General features: G+C 44.2%; 1 protein-coding gene across 6 annotated transcripts in view; it reads right to left on the bottom strand.

The window, feature by feature from the left end:
* Positions 1 to 20,690, bottom strand: part of LOC143786311 (glucose-1-phosphate adenylyltransferase-like) — a 243,915-nt gene that overhangs the window by 147,127 nt on the left and 76,098 nt on the right. For all 6 annotated transcript variants that reach the window (XM_077275581.1, XM_077275583.1, XM_077275584.1 and 3 more), the window contains one exon: positions 17,285 to 17,484. In XM_077275581.1, coding sequence (XP_077131696.1) covers positions 17,285 to 17,476 — 192 coding nt within the window. In that variant the 5' untranslated portion in view covers positions 17,477 to 17,484. The remainder of the gene's footprint in view (positions 1 to 17,284; positions 17,485 to 20,690) is intronic.

Below are 20,690 nucleotides of genomic sequence, written 5' to 3'. Positions count from 1 at the left end.
CACACACATACATAAGCCATCTTTCATTATAATTAATTTCCACTTGAAAATATTTATTTCTCAAATACAGTTAGGAAAAAAATGAGTAACAATGCATGGAACAAAATTGCACTCACAGATTAAACTGGTTGTCTTGGTTCATAAGTCAACATATAAATTAAGGTACCTTCACACTAAAAGATATCGCTAGCGATCCGTGACGTTGCAGCGTCCTGGATAGCGATATCGTTGTGTTTGACAGGCAGCAGCGATCAAGATCCTGCTGTGCCATCGTTGGTCGGAGAAGAAAGTCCAGAACTTTATTTCGTCGCTGGATCTCCCGTAGACATCGCTGGATCGGTGTGTGTGACACCGATCCAGCGATGTCTTCACTGGTAACCAGGGTAAACATCAGGTTACTAAGCGCAGGGCCGCGCTTAGTAACCCGATGTTTACCCTGGTTACCAGCGTAAACGTAAAAGAAAAACCACATACTCACATTCCGGTGCCCGGCGTCCGCTTCCCTGCACTCCTCCTGCATCCTGTGTAAGTGCAGGCCGTAAAGCAGAGCGGTGCCGTCACCGCTCTGCTCTGTGGGAGATGCCGGAGATGTTCGGCGCTGACACAGGATACAGGAGGAGTGCAGGGAAGCGGACGCCGGGCACCGGAATGTGAGTATGTGGTTTTTTTTTTTACGTTTACGCTGGTAACAAGGGTAAACATCGGGTTACTAAGCGCGGCCCTGCGCTTAGTAACCCGATGTTTACCCTGGTTACCAGGGGACTTCGGCATCGTTGGTCGCTGGAGAGCCGTCTGTGTGACAGCTCTCCAGCGACCACACAGCGACTAAACAGCGACGCTGCAGCGATCGGCATCGTTGTCTGTATCGCTGCAGCGTCGCTTAGTGTGAAGGTACCTTTAGTCTAAAATTTGACAAACCATAGTATCAGTGGTCTAATAGGGGCTTTCTGACTCTCCCTAGACAGACGGAGCCAGTGAAGAGAATGATCCAACCTATTGATTTTTGTTGCTTTACCTGGAGATAATCCACTGCCAAAAGTCTGTCAAAGTTTGTCTAAGGGCTCATTTCCACATGCGAGGCACACGTCCGTATCTCGGATGTGGAAACCAAGCTCTGGCGCCGGCACTTTGGAGCGGAGCTGTGCAGCTCCATGTGTTCCTATGCGGCCGCACGCTGCGCTCTGGAGTGCCGGCTCCACAGCTTGGTTTCCACATGCGAGATACGGACGTGTGCCTCGCATGAGGAAATGAGCCCTAATAGAGGACACCGGAGAGGTTTGCTAAGCAGAGTGATCCTGTGTATGAGGGAGACAGGAAAGATAGCTAGTGACTGATGGATAGTTGTTGGATGGATGGGCAGTGAAGACTGGTGATATGACCTTTGTGGTGGCTATATTATCTGAGCTCGATGCTGCTGGATGGCATTACCTATGGGCAACTCCTCATTTCTGCCTCAAGAGTCCTTTTACGTGGGCAGAGAAACTGCATGAAATTAGAATGGGTGATGTGGGAAGTCAATTATTGTTCAATTTTCATCTAGAATTGTGCCGCGAGGGCAACTCGTGCCTCGGTTTCCCAACGTCTTATACAGATGTTGCCAACATTGTCATCTCAAATGGTGCACCAAAAGTTTCAAATAAGGCTCCTATGCATCACATCACAATAAGCTTACTTAAAAGGTTAAAGGGGTAGTTCACTAGTGGGCAAACATCTTAAATACTACAGTATCCCAAAATGAAATAAAAGCAACGTGTAAGGGGATAAAACAGGTGAATGGGGCGTGTATGTGGCATGATCCAGGCCGGGTGTGTTTCATGTCATTCTCTCTCTCTGGGGTTAACCTTCTCTTCCTCGTTTTGGCTTCGGTGTGGCTATTTCAGTCTGCTGTGCCTGCAGATCTGTGTCAGTGATAGTTCATGCTCGTAAGCTAGTGCAGCTGACCCCTTGATACCGTGTGTTGTTCTCTGCCCGTGTTCTCTGTTCCTGTGACTTCCCTTTCCTGCCATCCAGCTTTGTCTTAGTCTTCCCTCCCTGTTCTTGGACCTCTTGGTATGTGACCCGGCTTGTCTTCTGACCTGTTTTACTGTCTCTCTTCTCGGTTATATCTGCTCCCATCTGGCTCTGACTTCTAGCTTTTATTTGACCACGTATATTGCTGTTACCTCTGGTACTTCTTGTCCTGATGGTTTCTGACTCGGCTCATCTGACCACTCTTTCATCACTTGGTGGTGCTTGTGCTGCTGCTCAGTGGTGCTACGCTGTGTGTGTGTAACCTCTCTTCCCTCACCAGCATCCCCTGGTGGAGGTTGCGCTATACTGCACTGTAGCATTACATTATCACTGACCATACATTTAACCCCTTCATGACCGTGGGATTTTTCGTTTTTCCGTGTTCGTTTTTCACTCCCCTCCTTCCCAGAGCCATAACTTTTTTATTTTTCCGTCAATTTGGCCATGTGAGGGCTTATTTTTTGCGGGACAAGTTGTACTTTTGAACGACATCATTGGTTTTAGCATGTCGTGTACCAGAAAACGGGAAAAAAATTCCAAGTGCGGTGAAATTGCAAAAAAGTGCAATCCCACACTTGTTTTTTGTTTGGCTTTTTTGCTAGGTTCACTAACTGCTAAAACTGACCTGCCATTATGATTGTCCAGGTCATTACGAGTTCATAGACACCTAACATAACTAGGTTATTTTTTACCTAAGTAGTGAAAAAAAATTCCAAACTTTGCTAAAAAAAAAAAAAAAATTGTGCCATTTTCCGATACTCGTAGCGTCTCCATTTTTCATGATCTGGGGTCGGTTGAGGGCTTATTTTTTGCATGCCGAGCTGGCGTTTTTAATGATTCCAATTCGGTGCAGATACATTCTTTTGATCGCCCGTTATTGCATTGTAATGCAATGTAGCGGCGACCAAAAAAACGTAATTCTGGCGTTTCGATTTTTTTCTCGTTACGCCGTTTAGCGATCAGGTTAATGCTTTTTTTATTGATAGATCGGGCGATTCTGAACGTGGCGATACCAAATATGTGTAGATTTGATTTTTTTATTGATTTATTTTGATTGGGGCGAAAGGGGGGTGATTTAAACTTTTATATTTTTTTATTTTTTTCACATTTTTTTTAACTTTTTTATTTAACTTTTGCCATGCTTCAATAGCCTCCATGGGAGGCTAGAAGCAGGCACAGCACGATCGGCTCTGCTACATAGCAGCGATCTGCTGTTCGCTGCTATGCAGCAGAAAATCAGGTGTGCTGTGAGCGCCGACCACAGGGTGGCGCTCACAGCTACCGGCGATCAGTAACCATAGAGGTCTCAAGGACCTCTATGGTTACCATTCTGAAGCATCGCCGACCTCTGACCATGTGACGGGAGTCGGCGATGACGTCATTTCCGGCCGCCCGGCCGGATGCGGTAGTTAAATGCCGCTGTCTGCGTTTAACAGCGGCATTTAACTAGTTAATAGCGGAGGGTGAATCGCGATTTCACCTACCGCTATTGCGGGCACATGTCAGCTGTTCAAAACAGCTGACATGTCCCAGCTTTGATGCGGGCTCACCGCGGAGCCCTGCATCAAAGCAGGGGAGCTGACATCGGACGTACTATCCCGTCCGATGTCAGTAAGGGGTTAAAGGGGATTTTGCAATTTTTTTTCTCTGCTCTGCTTTCTATGGATCCGCTCCATACCTTGGCGGATCAAATGGATAGTATGACACAAATGATGCAGGATCTGTCTGTGGAACACAGGGCCTTGGCCTCGTCTCATAACCACCTGCAAAGTGAACTTTCTGACACAGTAAAATCTTTGCAGACTGACTGTAAGCACTCTAACACTGTTGGTGTCTCGTTGCACTCTCCTAAACCTACGGTCAGGCTCCCAGATACCTTGTCTGGGGAAAAGGAGAGGTTCCGTATGTTCAAGGAGAGTTGCAAGCTATCGTTTTCTCTTAGACCCCAATCTTCTGGAGATGAGAGTCAGCGGGTGGGGAAAATAATTTCCTTACTGTGGATGGGACCTCAGTCGTGGGCTTTCTCTTTACCTGCTTCTGCCCCTGAACGTATGTCTGTGGACAGATTCTTTGAGGCCTTAGGACTTGTTTTTGACGAGCCTGACCGGGTCAGAGTGGCAGAGGACACAATCATGAGTCTCTTTCTGGGGAAGCTCTCGGCTGATTGGTATTGCTCTGAGTTCCATCGATGGTCCACTGAGGTGTGCTGGGATGACTCTGCGCTGAGATGTCAGTTCAGAAGGACTGTTGGATCAGCTCAATGGAGGAGGCTATGACTCAGGCTACAGATATGGATCTGAGGCTAAGGTGTTACACAGCGAGAAGTTCCGTTACTCTCTGCTAATCCTGTTGTTTTGCCACCATCTGAACCCATGGAGGTGAGGGCCACCAACCTCAAAGAAAAGGAGATGATGACGTGATGGAAAGCTGTTTTTACTGCAGAGATCCCGGACATTGGAAAAAGGACCGCCCCTCCTACCCACCGACCTACAAACGGCTGCTGAGTCTGGGTGATTGCCTTGGAGGTCAACCAGACTCTCAGGTACCTTTTTTTCATTTTCAAAAGTACTGTTGGAAGTGGAACTTTGTTGTGGGAGTTGCTGCATGCCCACTTCTGCTTTCGTGGACTGCGGGTCATCATTGAACTTTATTGACTCTAACTTGGTGACCAAGTGTAAGTTAGGGACACTTAGGCTGGAGACTCCTATTCATATTGTTGCCATTGACAAAACACCACTGGCTAAGAATGTCATCAAGTTTGAATCAGAGGAGTTTCTCCTTTAAGTGGGTTCTTTGCACCAGAAACGTATTTCATGTTTTGTTCTGGACAATCTGCCTGCGGGACTGGTGTTGGGGTTCCCCTGGTTACAGTTGCATAATCCTGTGATAGACTGGGAATCTTGGGACATTGTTAAATGGGTTCCTAATTGTAGCAGAAGTTGCCTTTCTACTGTGTCATCTGCCAGTCTGGAGGCGATTCCGGAGTACCTGAAGGACTTTGAGGATGTGTTCTCCAAAAAGAACACACCACACCGCCCATTCGATTGTGCTGTTGATCTTGTTCCTGACACTAAATTGCCCAAGGACCGTCTGTACAATCTCTCCGGCCCTGAGCAGGCTGTCTGATAGCCTTTATAAAGGGCACATTCGACCATCTGTTTCCTCCGTGGCAGCGGGGTTCTTTTTTTGTTAAGAAAAAGGATGCCGGTTTACGCCCATGCCTCAATTTTCGAGAATTGAATAAAATCACTGTAAGGAACTCTTATCCCCTCCCACTTATACCCGATTTGTACAATCAATTGTCAGGAGCCAGGTGGTTCTCTGGACCTCAGGGGAGCATATAATCTTATCCGTGCGGGAGGGGGATGAGTGGAAAACTGCATTTCTCACCTCTGAGGATTTGTTTGAGAATTTGGCTATTCCAGAATTTTAATATTCTCAGGCTCAGGGAAAACTCACTCTTTGCTAAACTGGAGAATTGTTCAGTTTTTGCTCAAGAATTCTTTCCTAGGGGTCATTTTGTTTGCTGAGGGGTTCCATATGGACCCTAGAAAGGTACAGGCTATTGTGGATTGGGTGCAACTCCAGAGATCTCAAGGGTCTTCAGCGTTTTCTGGGTTTCACTAATTACTATAGAAAATTCATCAAGGGATTTTTCAGGTGGTCAAACCCCTCACTGATTTACCTCATAAGGAGACTGATCTCAAAAATTGGTCAGCTCCAGCTTTGGTTGCCTTTTTTGCTTTAAAAAACTGTTTCATGTCCGCCCCCGTGCTGATTCAACCTGATTTGTCTAAACCGTTTATTGTGGAGGTGGATGCCTCGGAGGTGGGAGTGGGGGCGGTGTTGTCCCAGGGGCCCACCACATTAACTAATTTGACATCCTGTGCCTTCTTTTCGAAAAAAAAAAATTTCTGCTGAAAGGACCAATAAATCTTTGTAGCAGATATTGCAGTGTCTTGCCATGTCTAGACAGGATGATTGGTGCTCATCGGTACACATGGCAGAATTTGCTTTCAATAATCATGTGAATCAATCCACTGGTACTTCCATGTTCTTTTGCAACTATGGGTTTCACCCTCACTTTAGTGAGTTTTCCCGGCTGGACTTGGGGTGTCCAGGGGCAGATTAGGCCTTTCAGCGGTTGGGGGAGGTCTGGAGGGAGGTTCAGAGAAACATTGGGAAGGCTCAGGTCAAGTACAAATTTTTTGCAGATAAACGATTCGGTGGGGCGCCTTTCCAGGTGGGGGATAAGGTATGGCTATCCACCAAGAATATAAGGATGAGGATTCCTTCGGCTAAGTTGGGGCCCAAGTTTATTGGTCCTTATGAAATTTTAGAGGTGGATAATAATGTGGCCTTTCACCTGAGCCTGCCTTCATCGTTGCGGATCCCTAATGTGTTCCATTAGGTGCTTCTGAAGCCATCAGTCTTTTTCTCAGGGGAGTTTCCCTTGCACCCACCACCTGTTGTGGTAGATGGTCAGAGTATAACATGGAACGGGTTGTGGATTCTCGCCTGCTCCACCATTCTCTTCAGTATTTGGGCCATTGGAAAGGTTATGGTACTGAGGACTGTCGTGGATGCTGGCGTGTTTGGACCATGTGGATCGGATCGTCCAGGCCTTCCAGGCTCGTTATCCAGGTAAACCTGGGGGTCCGGTGGCCCCCCCATTGAGAGGGGTACTGTCATGATCCAGATGATCCTCTGCCCGTGTACTCTGTTCCCATGACATGTCCCTTTCCTGCCATCTAACTTTGTCTTAGTATTCCTTCCTTGTTCGTGGACCTCTGGGTATGTGATCCGGCTTGTCTTCTGACCTGTTTTACTGTCTCTTGTCTCCGTTATATCTGCTCCCATCTGGCTCTGACTTCTGGCTTGTATTTGACCATGTGTATTGCTGTGACCTCTGGTACTTCTTGTCCTGACGGTTTCAGACTCGGCTCGTCTGACCAGTCTTTTGCCACTTGGTAGCGCATGTGCTGCTGCTTGGCATTACACTGTGTGTGTGTAACCTCTCTTCCCTCACCAGCATCCCCTGGTGAAGGTTGCGCTATACTGCACTGCAGCAGCGTTACATTATGTGGTTCTAGTTCCCCATGTCTTCCTATTATCCTGTTCATTGTCAGCTAGTATGTCTGGTGTGCATCTACAGTTTGTTTTTTGTTTCTACACTGGTGAAGCCTATGATCAGATTGGATGAAGTTTTCCACTTATCAGCCGGCAGATGGTGCCTGGAGACAGATGAGAACTTCCTGGTGAGGTGTGTGTGGAAACTGAGCATTAGGAGATACCAGAGATCTTTCAGTAACAAAGAGCAAACAGGATGCCAGATAGATATGAAAAGAGAATATAATAAGTAAATACTGCCAGAAGAAATGTCAGCGTGTAGAAGGAGCAATTGATGGTGACATGATAAGTCTACTTCACTTGCTGGATGCTGAAGGATTGTATGCTACCTATAACCAACTGAATGTGATTCATAAGGAATCCAGACAAAGTGAATTCAGACAGACTGAAAGCTCACATATCAATAATTACTTGTGCAGCTATTGCGTTTTACTGCAAGACATATGAACAAAAGTTACCTCTTAAAGTGAACCTGTCACCAGATTCAATCGATATAAGATCCGGCCATCACCTTTCTGGCCTGATATACAGCTTTCCATAATGCTGTTTATAAGCTCCCAACTCGACTTTAAAGACAAGGGGGCGGTTCGGTCTGAGGGATGTCACTGGTTTTGGTCCGGCACCTTCCATCTTCTCGTGATGCTGTACTCCTTCCTGCTTCACGTGGATGATGTCATCTACACAGTTTCCCAGGCATCGCACTTCTGCGCAGGCATACTTCTAAGCCTCGACTAGGGCAGAGTAAAAGTACTGCAGTGCACATGCGTTGGGACCTATATGACCTTTCCAGGCCCCTGCACCTTGCAGTACTTTGCAATGCCCTCAACAAGGCAGAGAAGTACGCCTGAACAGGCATATCAGATACTTATTTTCCCATAGGCCTGTGCATCAAATATTTATTTTGCCCACTGTAAATGGAATTTGAGGAGCATATATATTGGAAACTCCCCAAAAGTGATACCATTTTAAAAAACTTACCCCTCAAATACTAAACTTCAGTTGTCAGGAAATTTGTTAACCCATGTTGCTTTAGACTCAAATTTCATTTTTACAAGGGATGACACGAGAAAATGGACCCCAAATTTGTTACGTAGTTAATTCTGAGCTCATTGATACCCCATATGTGGCCAGAAACCTCTTTGAGCGGCACAGGAAAAAGGGGTAGGGACTTATGCCATCGGTCCCCTCACCCAGATCGCGGTGATCGGTCAGTCAATCTGCAGCATGATCGCGCAAGAGATGCTGAAGTATCAGAATTTCTCGCCCGATCAGTGTAGCAGTTCAGCGCTGCTAGTGGCTGAGATTCTGCACTAACAGCCAGGAGCGATGCAGCATTGCCCATGACTTAACCCCCAAAAAGCTGCGATCGTGCTCAATCGCAACATTCAGGAGGGAGACAGAGAGAAGGGAACTCCCTCGGCCTTCAGATCGGCGCCCCAGCAGCATCATTGCTGGGTTCCGATTGCAGAAAAATTAAAAATATGTAAAAAAAATAATTACAAAATAAAAAACAAAAATTTCACTAATACATATTTTCATGTAAAAAAAAACAGACAAAAAAAAGTACATGTTTGCAATCTGGAACAACCCAATCTATAAAAGTGTCACACTAGTTAACCCCATCAGTGAACGCCGTAAAAAAAAAAAAAAAGTAACAAACTATGCTCTATCTTCATACTGCTGGAAAAAAAGTGGAATAAATGCTGCAAACTTCATCTTGTCCCGAAAAAAACAAGCTGTCATACAGTTCCATCAGCAGAAAAATAAAGTTCTAGGTCTCAGAATAAAGCAATGAAAAAATAATTTTTTCTATAAAAGTTTTTATTGTGTAAAAGGGCCAAAATATTAAAAACTATAAATGTGGTATCGCTGTTATTGCACTGACCTGAAGAATAAAGCTGCTTTGTCAATTTTACCACATGCAGAATTGGTAAAAAACTATTTCTGAATTGCTTATTTTTGCTCATTCTGACTCCACAAAAATAGAAATAGAAAGTCATCAAAAAACATCATGTGACCAAACCAATTCTTCACCTGCTGTTGATATGTTCATTCTACCTCCCAAAGATCGCTATAAGGCTTGGTTCACAGTTATCCTGTGCTCTGCACTTGCATCGGGGTTTCCATATAAATCTCTAAAATATGTGATTCAGACGGAACTCCCAGCGGGAGAATCCTTTTAATGAGGCAAATTGAGACACTGTGCACGCTGCATGGCCTGTGATCTGACGGGGGCAGTCTTTTTAGCTGTGAATAAAAACACAGTCCACCATAGTTTTGTGTACTTTTGAAAAGAAGGACTCTCTGAACAGAAGCCAGATGAAATACAGAGTAAAGGCTCATGCCCACTTGCGATGAAATCGGACAAATGCAATCTGATAAAAAAAAAAATAACCACTCTCACACCAGCTCTCCAAGGTGTGATCACTCCTTTTTAGCTGCAGACTAACGAGCAGATCTAATTTGATGCAGGTGTTATTTTTGGGTATGAAAATTTACAGGGTGATTCCATAGTTTTTTCCTCAGAATTGAGTGATTCCATAATTTTTCCCCTATGCTTGGTTAAAAAAGTAACCATTACTGACTACCACATTTTTTGTTCTTGATTTCTTTTAGGCCATGTTCACACAATGCGTTTTTTACTGCGGAACCGCCGCGATTTTGCCGCTGCGGGTCCGCAGCTGTTTTCCATGCAGGGTACAGTACAATGTAACCCTATGGAAAACAGGAAACGCTGTGCACATGATGCTGAAGTTCACTAAAAAAGCCGCGCTGAATAGCTGGGGTAAAAAAGAAGGACCATGTCACTTCTTTGTGCGGAACTGCAGTGGTTCTGCACCCATAGACCTCCATTGTGAGGTCAAACCCGCAGTAAAACCTGCAGATCAAAAATATATCTGCGGGTTTTATTGCGGTTATGGGTGGAGAAACCGCTGCAGCAGGAAGTGCGGGGAAGCGGGAGGAAGTTCGTGGGCGGAAGTGCTTGGGCGGAGTGTGTTCCTGTATCCCAAAGAGACATGGAGGCATACCGTCGCATGGGGATCGATGTCGGCCGTTTGATAGATTTGGTATGTGTGTGTGTGTGTATATGTGTGTGTGTGTATATATATATATATGTGTGTGTGTGTGTGTGTGTGTGTGTGTGTGTGTGTCCCCATGCGACGCTAGTGCCACCATTGTGCTAAGTCGCCGTATGAGTCTACTACTCCCATCCGGTATTGGGATGGGAGAGTTGTCCCTGTGTCCGGCGACTTAGCACAGTTGTAAAGTTACACAAAACACACACAATACACATACATGACACACAGTACATACAACATATAACACAGAGTATATACTCACCAACAGCACACTGGTAGGCGAAGCCCTCGATCCCCTAGAAAAAATCCCAAAATAAAAAATCAAATTCATACTCCCTGTCCGCAGAATCCATAAAACGAGTGTCCCACGCCGATCGGCTGCTCTCCGGCGATACACTGCCAGGAGCGAAGCTCCTAGCAGTATATCGCGTACTGTTCCGGAGTTCAATGGCTCCGGCGTCTCGGTTAACGGCAGTACAGCTGCGTTGAACTTTCCCACGCAGCACTGCCGTTAAGCGAGAGTGCCGGGGTCAATGACCGCCGGTAAACTCGCTCGCGCATGCGCAGTGACACACCGACAGGAACTATGGCTCCTGTCAGTGTGTTGCTGCAGCCGTGGAGAGCAGACATATCTCTGGATGTGTCTGTTCTCCATGGAAGATCTTCGTGGGACCCTCGATGGATTTCTGCGGACAGGGCCAGGGAGTATGAATTTGTTTTTTTATTTTGCGTCTTTTTCAGGTCGAGGGTCTTCAGGATGGATTGAGCGTACAATAAAATATGGTCAAAAAATGGGTGTCTTTATTTCATTAAAATATTTTTTTTCTAGTGTTTGTGGGTTTTTTTAACCCTATCATTGGATTAATAATGGATAGGCGTCTTATTGACGCCTCTCCATTATTAACCGGGCTTAATGCCACCTTACAATAGCAAAAATACGTGCAACTGAAATACGTGGCACTTAAATACGTGATACGTGGCACTTAAATACGTGATACGTGGCACTTAAATACGTGGCACTTAAATACGTGGCACTGAAATACGTGATACGTGGCACTTAAATACGTGGCACTGAAATACGTGGCACTGAAATACGTGATACGTGGCACTGAAATACGTGATACGTGGCACTTAAATACGTGATACGTGGCACTTAAATACGTGGCACTGAAATACGTGGCACTGAAATACGTGATACATGGCACTGAAATACGTGATACGTGGCACTTAAATACGTGGCACTGAAATATGTGGCACTGAAATACGTTGCACTTAAATACGTGGCACTGAAATACGTGATACGTGGCACTTAAATAGCTGGATAGAGCTGGATCCGCGGGCTGTGATCTGGCCTACGCTCAGCACTCTGCGGAGCGCTGTCATTCAAAACACGTCCACTCATTTTGGTGTTTAGTCCCAAAATGGAGGATGGAAGAAGAAAAGGGTTGGAAAAGGAAATGACATCATTTCTTTTTTTTTTTTTTCCCCACTGCAGTTAAAGCTTTATTTGTGTCAAACACAGACAATCTGCAGAGAAAACTGCATAAAAAACCGCACTAAAAACCGCATCAAAAAACGCACCAAAAACCGCACCAAAAACCGCACCTGCGTTTTCTGCCAAGAGCTGCGGTTTTTAGTGCAGAAAAACAGCAGGGAAATCAGGAAAGTGTGAACATGGCCTTAGTGTTTCTTAAAGCCAGAAAGTTGCCATTTGAAATGACTTTAGTTTTGTGCCATGTCTGTGATCTGCTTTTTTTTATACAAAATTAAACAACTGAATGAACATCCTCCAAGGCCGGTGATTCCATAATTTTTGCCAGGGGTTGTAGATGCTGAACATCTATCTATAGATGTCAGTGACCACTACAATTAGCAGTGTGTGTGTGTGTAAATTAGGGGACATTTATGTTATTAATAAAAGATTAATTTTGAGGGAAAAAAATGGCGTGCGTTCCAGGGCAATTTTCAGAACCAGCAGAGGGAATGCCAGCACCTAGGGGCGGATATTAATAGCCTAGGAAGGGATCATAGTTATTGTCCCCCACGGCAAAAACATCAGCTCCCAGCTGCCCCAATAAGACACCTATCCATTACTAGTCCTATAGTTGTTACATGTTAAATAAATGTCACCTGCTTAACCCAGCAGGAAGTACAGCGGCATCTAAAAATAACTAAAATTGACAAATCTCCGGGCCCGGATGGGATACACCCCCGAGTACTGCAGGAACTAAGTACAGTCATTGATAGACCATTATTTTTAATCTTTAAAGACTCCATAATAACAGGGTCTGTACCACAGGACTGGCGTATAGCAAATGTGGTGCCAATATTCAAAAAAGGGGCAAAAACTGAACTCGGTAATTATAGGCCAGTAAGCTTAACCTCTACTGTGGGTAAAATCCTGGAGGGCATTCTAAGGGATACTATACTGGAGTATCTGAAGAGGAATAACCTTATGACCCAGTATCAGCACGGGTTTACTAGGGACCGTTCATGTCAGACTAATTTGATCAGCTTCTATGAAGAGGTAAGTTCCGGACTGGACCAAGGGAACCCAGTGGACGTAGTGTATATGGACTTTTCCAAAGCTTTTGATACGGTGCCACACAAAAGGTTGTTACATAAAATGAGAGTAATGGGGATAGGGGAAAACATGTGTAAGTGGGTTGAGAGCTGGCTCAGGGATAGGAAACAAAGGGTGGTTATTAATGGAGCACACTCGGACTGGGTTGCGGTTAGCAGTGGGGTACCACAGGGGTCAGTATTGGGCCCTCTTCTTTTTAACATATTTATTAATGACCTTGTAGGGGGCATTCAGAGTAGAATTTCAATATTTGCAGATGACACTAAACTCTGCAGGGTAATCAATACAGGGGAGGACAATTTTATATTACAGGAGGATTTATGTAAACTAGAAGCTTGGGCTGATAAATGGCAAATGAGCTTTAATGGGGATAAATGTGTTATGACCCCAATGGCAGAGGGTCTCAAAAGTACATACCAAGTCTGCAAACACAAAAAAACAGCTCATAGGGCAGTGGTAACTGGGCTGACCATATATCTAATCCTAGCACCACAAATAGCAGCAGCCGGGGAACGTGCCTACGTTGGTTCTAGACGTCTCGCGCCAGCCGGAGAACTAACTAACCCTAGAAGGGAAAAGATAGACCTTTCTTGCCTCCAGAGAAAAGACCCCAAAAGTTGGATACAAGCCCCCAACAAATAATAACGGTGAGGTAAGGAGAAAAGACAAACGTAAGAACGAACTAGATATTTAGCAAAGAGAGGCCCACTGACTAATAGCAGAATATAGTAAGATGACTTATATGGTCAGCAAAAACCCTATCAAAATTTCCACGCTGGATATTCAAGAACCCCCGAACCGTCTAACGGCCCGGGGGGAGAACACCAGCCCCCTAGAGCTTCCAGCAAAATCAGGAATCACATTTAGTACAAGCTGGACAAAAAATAAGAGCAAAGCAAATAACCAAAAAACAAGGAAGCAGGACTTAGCTTAATTTTGCAAGATCCAAGACCAGCAGACAGGAGCAAACAGAAAGGAACTGATTACAACGATGCCAGGCACAGGACTGAGAAACCAGGAAGTTTATATAGCAACACCCCTGGACTAACGACCCAGGTGGGTGCCAAACTGAGGAAAGACAATCCCAGAGTCATATCACTAGTGACCACAAGAGGGAGCCAAAAAAGTCTAATTCACAACATAAATGTAAGGTCATGCACTTGGGTAGAAGTAATAAGATGTATAACTATGTGCTTAATTCTAAAACTCTGGGCAAAACCGTCAATGAAAAAGACCTGGGTATATGGGTGGATGACCAACTCATATTCAGTGGCCAGTGTCAGGCAGCTGCTACAAAGGCAAATAAAATAATGGGATGTATTAAAAGAGGCATAGATGCTCATGAGGAGAACATAATTTTACCTCTATACAAGTCACTAGTTCGACCACACTTAGAATACTGTGCACAGTTCTGGTCTCCGGTGTATAAGAAAGACATAGCTGAACTGGAGCGGGTGCAGAGAAGAGCGACCAAGGTTATTAGAGGACTGGGGGGTCTGCAATACCAAGATAGGTTATTACACTTGGGGCTATTTAGTTTGGAAAAACGAAGACTAAGGGGTGATCTTATTTTAATGTATAAATATATGAGGGGACAGTACAAAGACCTTTCTGATGATCTTTTTAATCATAGACCTGAGACAGGGACAAGGGGGCATCCTCTACGTCTGGAGGAAAGAAGGTTTAAGCATAATAACAGACGCGGATTCTTTACTGTAAGAGCAGTGAGACTATGGAACTCTCTGCCGTATGATGTTGTAATGAGTGATTCATTAATTAAATTTAAGAGGGGACTGGATACCTTTCTGGAAAAGTATAATGTTACAGGGTATATACACTAGATTCCTTGATAAGGCGTTGATCCAGGGAACTAGTCTGATTGCCGTATGTGGAGTCGGGAAGGAATTTTTTTCCCCATGGTGGAGTTATTCTTTGCCACATGGGTTTTTTTTGCCTTCCTCTGGATCAACATGTTAGGGCATGCTAGGCTATGGGTTGAACTAGATGGACTTAACAGTCTTCCTTCAACCTTAATAACTATGTAACTATGTAAAGACACAGCCAGAATAAAGTATTTTAATGAAATAAAACACAACACAGTTTTTCCATTTTATTGTTACTCCTAATCCATGTGACGCCCTGAATCTCCTGTAAAAAAAAACAAAAAAAAAAAAAACAGACCAACAATATGCCATACCTGTCCGTCGCTGTGTCCCATGCAGTAATCCATATCTGGAGTATCAGTATCCATATCAATCTCACAGCTGACTGCTCTTAGTTGCAGATATATTCAGAGCCATGTGTCTGATCCAGACGTTGTCTGATCCACGCATCTTTCAAATTACAGATTTCTAGTTACACTACCTTGAATTAGACTAGAATTCTAAAATGCATTTGGCTGCTCACCACCACCCCTCCTATAATATTGTCATCATCTTCAGCAACATCTATATCATCTAATCGAGTTGTCTTCTCTTCACACAGGTATGCTCTGAATGTACACATTTTTCCCCGGCTCCTGACTGTGTTTGTGAGTTGCAGTTAAAATCTCTGGTATGCTTTGCTTACCCATCACTTTATAGCCATAATCTATTTCATTCATTTTGTGTTTTCCATGCATATCTCCGAGTGGTCAGTCTAACCCCTCCCCCCCTTTTTATGACCTTTGTTTAACTCTGAACATGTGGTCTGGCCACACACACCCACATCCTCTCTCACAGCTGACTGCTCTTAGTTGCAGATATATTCAGAGCCATGGCTCTGATCCAGGCATCTTTCAAATTCTACCTTTTTTTACAGATTTCTAATTACACTACCTGGAATTAGACTAGAATTGGACTGGAATAGACTGTAAGGTAAAAGAATTGAAAACCACTACAATGTTACAGTTTCTTTTCACTTTCACCCCCATACTACTCTATTTTTTCCTATCTCCTGTAATCCCCCCACCTAGTAAGGAAATAGTCATTTCTCCCTCCATCCTCCCCAGCCATCTCACCTCCTCCTCAGAACTGTTCCTCTACATACAATCCTTTTTCTCCAGACACACAGCCACATCATAATCCAAACTGAAGAAAAGGACAGCGCCATACCAGATAGTGAAAAGCAGCTCACATATTTATTCTGCCTCCTGCGGCAACGTTTTGGTCCGAAGACCTTTGTCAAGCCCAAGCTTGACAAAGGTCTTCGGACCGAAACGTTGCCGCAGGAGGCAGAATAAATATGTGAGCTGCTTTTCACTATCTGGTGTGGCGCTGTCCTTTTCTTCAGTTTGGATTTGGATGTTCTATCTGGGATGATCCCCCTGGTGAGGACGTGCGCCCTGATGTCCATAGAGACTATATAATTATAGGGTGCGGCTTCACTGCTTTTTTTTGTAACTTACACAGCCACATCATGTCTTATCCTGCTCCCACCTTCGAATGCTCTGTCTGCTACTCCTCATTGCTGGCAACGTATCCCCAAATACTGGCCCTCCACAACACATCCCCACACTTCTTGCTAATCCCCTGCCACAATCTTCTACACGTTTTATCAATGATGATAACCTCATACCCATTCATCCAGCCTCCACTCTCCCGGTCCCCCTACCTGGAGCACTATGGAACGCATGCTCTGTCTGCAATAAACTGTTGTTTATTCATGACCTCTTTATCACTAACTCGCTTTCCTTGGCATCACTGAAACCTGGCTCACCCCCTCTGACTCAGCCTCTCCAGCTGCACTTTCTTATGGCGGATTCGACCTCTCTCACACCCTCGCCCCAGCGACAAACGTGGTGGTGGAGGTGGCTTGCTCCTGTCCGATACCTGCTCCTTTGCCCCAATTCCACTACCACCCTCAGATACTCTTCCCTCGTTTGAGGTGCATTCTGTCCGCGTCTATTCCCCCTCCAACCATTGACGCTTCAACCCCAGCTGCCTCTAAACTTTTATCGCTCACTGCCTCCTTTGGCTTCTCTCAATGGTCGTCCGCGGCAACTCACAAAGATGGTCATACCCTGGACCTTATCTAAACCAGCCGCTGTTCCCTTACTAATCTCTCCAACTCACCCCTCCCCCGTCTGACCACAACCTACTGACATTCTCTTCCCTCTCCTAGTGTGCAACTCCCTCTCCACAAACTCACTCACCCTTGCAGAAATCTCAAACACCTCGATTTACAATCACTCTCTGAGCCCTTTCTCCCTCTTACAGACATAGCTTCCCTTCATGACACAGATGCTGCTGCCACTGACCAACTGGGTCCATCTTGCTTTAGTGAAGAGAGGATAACATATTCATCATTATCAAAGACATGGTGGCTGGGCACCTGCCATAGGCTGGAATCCTGCACCCAGCTTTTCTCCTGCTCCATCTGCTGAACTGGGTTTAGGCCAACTAGTTAAAGATTTACAATCATGTTTCATAGTTACGGTTGATGGTGGTCTATAGCTATATGCACATACATACAATTGATTATTTGGAAAAGAAACACTTACAACTATGAAAACATCCTTAGGGTCCTGTCCAGATTTTAAAGCTTCAATCCAATAAGAGATTAAAGGAAAACCTCGAATTGGCAGTAATGCTTTGGGTGTTCCCATGAGATCTTGCATTTTCTGATCATTTACACTTTGTAGATCTTTAAGAAGTCTTGTTCCGTAACCAGCTGCCAAGATTACCGCTTTCATTTTAAATCCTAAAAAAAAATAGGTATTTATAAACACACAGGTGCACACTCATTTTTATTACATTTTCCTTTTAATGCCACAAATATAGGTTAATATATATTGATTAGCCATTGTTTTTTGGCATTGCCATTTACAAAATGTAGCATTCTGCTTCTTTGTTTTTTTTACTGCTTACTGTGCGATAAAAAATCCAGGTAACTTTATTCTCTACAGCAAGATAAAAGCAGCAATACGAAATGTGGATTTTTTTATTTAGATATTGCACAATTGAACATACCCTTTTAGATTTTTCAGCTGGCACAACTGAAAAAGGGATTGTTTTTAAGGAGATCAGTTAATAATTCCTATAATACAATTTTGAAGTACATATCATTTATTCACTAAATTGTATCTTCTAACTTGTAAACCCTTTAAGACCAAGACATCTTTTGCTTGTTTTTTTGCAGTTTAGTTTTCTCCTCACCTTCTTCCAAGAACTAAAACATTTATTTTTATTCTTGCATCAACAAAGTCATATCAGAGCTTGTTTTTTTTGCAGAATGTTTTCAATGACACTATTTATTTTTATCATTTAATATAGAAAGATGTGTCACCTTGACTTGTTTTGTACTGCTTTCTTTGTGCTGTAAAAATGATTCTCTCAGGTCAGAACAATAACAAATTTGTATACATTTACTTTAATAGTTAAAAAGAGATTAAAATTTTTCCCATCAAAGTTTTTAACCCCTTAATCCCATATGACATACTATCCCATCAAGGTGACCTGGGACTTATTTCCCAGTGACAGGATAGTACGTCATATGCTATCGGCCGCGCTCACGGGGGGAGCGCGGCTGATCGCGGCCGGGTGTCAGCTGACTATCGCAGCTGGCATCCGGCACTATGTGCCAGGAGCGGTCACGGACCGCTCCCGGCACACTGCGATCAAACATGATCGAAGTGTTCCGGCGGTATAAGGAAGCATCGCGCAGGGAGGGGGCTCCCTGCGGGCTTCCCTGAGACCCTCAAAGCAACGCGATGTGATCGCGTTGCTTCGAGCATCTCTTACCTCCTCTCCCTGCAGGCCCCGGATCCAAAATGGCCGCGGGGCTGCATCCAGGTCCTGCAGGGAGGTGGCTTACCAAGCGCCTGCTCAGAGCAGGCGCTGGTAAGCCTGCAGCGCTGTAAGTCAGATCGCTGATCTGACAGAGTGCTGTGCAAACTGTCAGATCCAGTGATCTGTGATGTCCCCCCCAAAGTAAAAAAGTTTAAAAAAAAATTTCCACGTGTAAAAAGAAAAAAAAAAAAAAATTACTAAATAAAGAAAAAATATATATACCGTATTTTCTGGTGTATAAGACGACTGGGCGTATAAGACGACCCCCAACTTTTCCATATAAAATATGGAATTTGGGATATGCCCGCCGTATAAGACGGGGGTCATCTTATACGCCCCCAGTCATCTTATACGCCCCCAGTCATCTTATATGGAGTGTGGTTCCCAGGGTCTAGAGGAGACTCTCCTTCAGGCCCTGGGATCCATATTCATGTAAAGAATAAAAATAAAAAATATGGATATACTCACCCTCGGACGAACGCTGGCTGTCACCGCTGCGTCTGCCTCAGTTCCTAAGAATGCAGTGAGTGTAGGACCTGCGATGACGTCGCGGTCTTGTGATTGGTCGCGTGTCCGATCACCTGACCGGTCACCTGACCGCGACGTCATGGAAGGTCCTTCACTCTCTGCATTCTTAGGAACGGAGGCAGACGCTTGCAGCAGTGACAGCCAGCGTTCGTCGGAGGGGTGAGTATATCCATATTTTTTATTTTTATTCTTTATTTTTTACATGAATATGGATCCCAGGGCCTGAAGGACAGTCTTCTCTCCTTCAGACCCTGGGAACATCCAGGATCACTCCCTGCACACGCCGTACCCGGCGTATAAGACGACCTCTGACTTTTGGGACAAGTTTTAGGGGTTAAAAAGTCATCTTATACGCCGCAAAATACGGTATATATTTCCCATAAATACATTTCTTTATCTAAATAAAAAAACATAAATAAAAGTACACATATTTAGTATCGCCGCGTCCGTACTGACCCGACCTATAAAACTGTCCCACTAGTTAACCCCTTCAGTGAACACCATAAAAAAAATAAAAAAAAGGCAAAAAACAACGCTTTATTATCATACTGCCGAACAAAAAGTGGAATAACACGCGATCAAAAAGACGGATATAAATAACCATGGTGCCGCTGAAAATGTCATCTTGTCCCGCAAAAAACGAGATGCCATACAGCATCATCGGCGAAAAAATAAAGTTATAGTCCTCAGAATTAAGCGACGCAAAAATAATTATTTTTTCTATAAAATAGTTTTTATCGTATAAAAGCGCCAAAACATAAAAAAATGATATAAATGAGGTATCGCTGTGATTGTACTGACCCAAAGAATAAAACTGCTTTATCAATTTTACCAAATGTGGAACGGTATAAACGCCCCCCCCCCAAAAGAAATTCATGAATAGCTGGTTTTTGGTAATTCTGCCTCAGAAAAATCGGAATAAAAAGCAATCAAAAAATATCACGTGCCCGAAAATGTTACCAATAAAAACGTCAACTCGTCCCGCAAAAAACAAGACCTCACATGACTCTGTGGACCAAAATATGGAAAAATTATAGGTCTCAAAATGTGGAGACTCAAAAACTTTTTTGCTATAAAAGCGTCTTTTAGTGTGTGACAGCTGCCAGTCATAAAAATCCGCTATAAAAAACCGCTATAAAAGTAAATCAAACCCCCCTTCATAACCCCCTTAGTTAGGGAAAAATAATAAAATAAAAAAAATGTATTTATTTACATTTTCCCGTTAGGGCTAGGGTTAGGGCTAGGGCTAAAGCTAGGGTTAGGGTTGGGGCTAGGGTTGGGGCTAAAGTTAGGGTTAGGGCTAAAGATAGGGTTAGGGTTTGGATTACGATTAGGGTTGGGATTAGAGTTAGGGGTGTGTCAGGGTTAGGGCTGTGGTTAGGGTTACTTTTGGGATTAGGGTTAGGGGCGTGTTTGGATTAGGGTTTCAGTTAGAATTGGGGAGTTTCCACTGTTTAGGCACATCAGGGGCTCTCCAAACGCGACATGGTGTCCGATCTCAATTCCAGCCAATTCTGCGTTGAAAAAGTAAAACAGTGCTCCTTCCCTTCCGAGCTCTCCCGTGCGCCCAAACAGGGGTTTACCCCAACA

This window comes from Ranitomeya variabilis, chromosome 7, assembly GCF_051348905.1.
Source record: "Ranitomeya variabilis isolate aRanVar5 chromosome 7, aRanVar5.hap1, whole genome shotgun sequence".
Classification (NCBI taxonomy): domain Eukaryota; kingdom Metazoa; phylum Chordata; class Amphibia; order Anura; family Dendrobatidae; genus Ranitomeya; species Ranitomeya variabilis.
This window is presented reverse-complemented; position numbering and strand designations above follow the sequence as displayed.